Source organism: Pterocles gutturalis, unplaced genomic scaffold (assembly GCF_000699245.1).
Source record: "Pterocles gutturalis isolate BGI_N339 unplaced genomic scaffold, ASM69924v1 scaffold6833, whole genome shotgun sequence".
Lineage (NCBI taxonomy): Eukaryota > Metazoa > Chordata > Aves > Pterocliformes > Pteroclidae > Pterocles > Pterocles gutturalis.
This window is the reverse complement of record NW_010122872.1, coordinates 6,127-7,741: the sequence shown is the minus strand read 5'-3', so window position 1 is coordinate 7,741 and position 1,615 is coordinate 6,127. Positions and strand designations below refer to the sequence as shown.

Here is a 1,615-nt window from a genome sequence, read left to right as displayed (position 1 = left end):
GAAGAGCGGATCCGAGTAATCGATGAACTGGTAGGGGGTGTACATAGCAAATGCCCCCATGGAGTATTTGTCCAGTTCCCACTTCTCTATCACGTACTGTTTGCACGTTTTCTGCAGGTCTGTCTTGTTCACTCGGTGGATGTCCGACAGGTCTTGTAGGACCACATCCAGGCACTCCGCGTCCGTGAGAGGCAGGAAAAACTCAGCATCGCTATTCCAGGTGTAGGAAGCCAGGATCACGCCCGTCCCGTTGGTGAAGTTGTGGCTGGGGTAGTAGATAAACCGGGAAGGGCGATCGGTGATGGACTGTCCTCCTCGGATGCCGTCCTTCTCCCAGAACTTCTCGGTGCATGCCAAGGCTATTTTGGTGGCACTGTTATAGTGGATGGAGCGCAGGGCGTGGGTCTTCGGAGGAGAGAGCGGTGGCAGGAACTGGATGTGCCTGGTGGCTCTGGCAGTGGATGTGACGAGGACGTAATCCGCAGTTACTGTAGGTGGGTTCTGGGTGCCCAGAGTGCGGTAAAACACACGGACTTTGTTTCCTTCAGTCATGATTTTCTCAACCGTACAGTTGAACTTGATGACGTTGGGCAACTTTTCATGGAAGGCTTTGGACAGTTGGTCAAATCCCCCCGTGATTTCATCAAAGCTGGAAGGAAGAAGAAGAAGCAGGAGGTGAGGGAAGGACATGAGGGTTTGGCAACCGTAAAACCTGTCTCTTCTGAAGACGCTGAGAGATCTTGGTGGCCCTTTGAGTTGGGAGTTTTTCCCATTCAGGCATCTAAACACCACAGAAATGTCTTCTGGTGGCGGCTTTCTGTGGACCAGCACCAAACAGAGTTTGCCGTAAGAGACATCGTCTTACCTCTCATTAGACATGGTCATAAAATGCCAAGATGAAGCAAGGAAGGACAAGTAAAATCCAGAGTCCTCGTTCAACAAGTCACCGATCATCTCAACTGCTCCTCGGCTTAAATTTCCAACTTTGATCAAATACTCCTAGAAAAGCCAGGAAGACGTAGCCTGATGTTATTATCTCAGTTAGTACATGTGTCCCCTTTATATCCCAAGCCAAAAGTCACGCCCTGCTGCCTTGTACCTGTTTTTCATCTGCTTAAAGCCTGGACCAGAAGGTTAGTTTGGTTTTTTTGGTTTTTTTTAATGCAGCTCTTGGGCCTTGTTGCAGGAGCTCAGCGTCTCCTCTGGTTTAGCACAACAGAAAGCGTAAATGGAGGAAGTGGGAAGTTAATCATCAGCGGGGGGATCAAATTGACTCTCAAGCCCTTTACCTTGGTGGAGTAGGAGTCACACAGAGCGAGATATTCCTTGCAGTTTGTAGTGTTGAATGTCTTGGCAGTCTGGAGAGGAAACAATGATACATTCATGAGGAAAAAGTGCATTTCCCAAAGTGTTGCCACAAATTTTGTTAGGATTTATCTCGGGTTTGGTAACCCCCAGAGCTGAACTAGTGAATCCTACTGCTTTGGTGTCAAGTTTTGGGATGTTCCTTTGGGATTTTCTGCCTCATCCAAGTCTTGGTGGATCTGTTCCCTTCTCTTGTGTATAGAGTTTTACAACCTGCTGCCCTCATTCCTGAACGAGCCTCTCTGCTCAT

The 1,615-nt window shown here is 48.5% G+C and overlaps 1 protein-coding gene across 1 annotated transcript in view; it reads right to left on the bottom strand.

The window, feature by feature from the left end:
* LOC104464838 (L-amino-acid oxidase-like) overlaps nt 1–1,615 on the bottom strand; it is a 4,201-nt gene that overhangs the window by 175 nt on the left and 2,411 nt on the right. Inside the window, 4 exon segments of the mRNA XM_010077677.1 lie at nt 1–2; nt 4–649; nt 866–999; nt 1,290–1,366. The exon segment at nt 1–2 is cut by the window's left edge and continues 175 nt beyond it. Coding sequence (XP_010075979.1) covers nt 1–2; nt 4–649; nt 866–999; nt 1,290–1,366 — 859 coding nt within the window.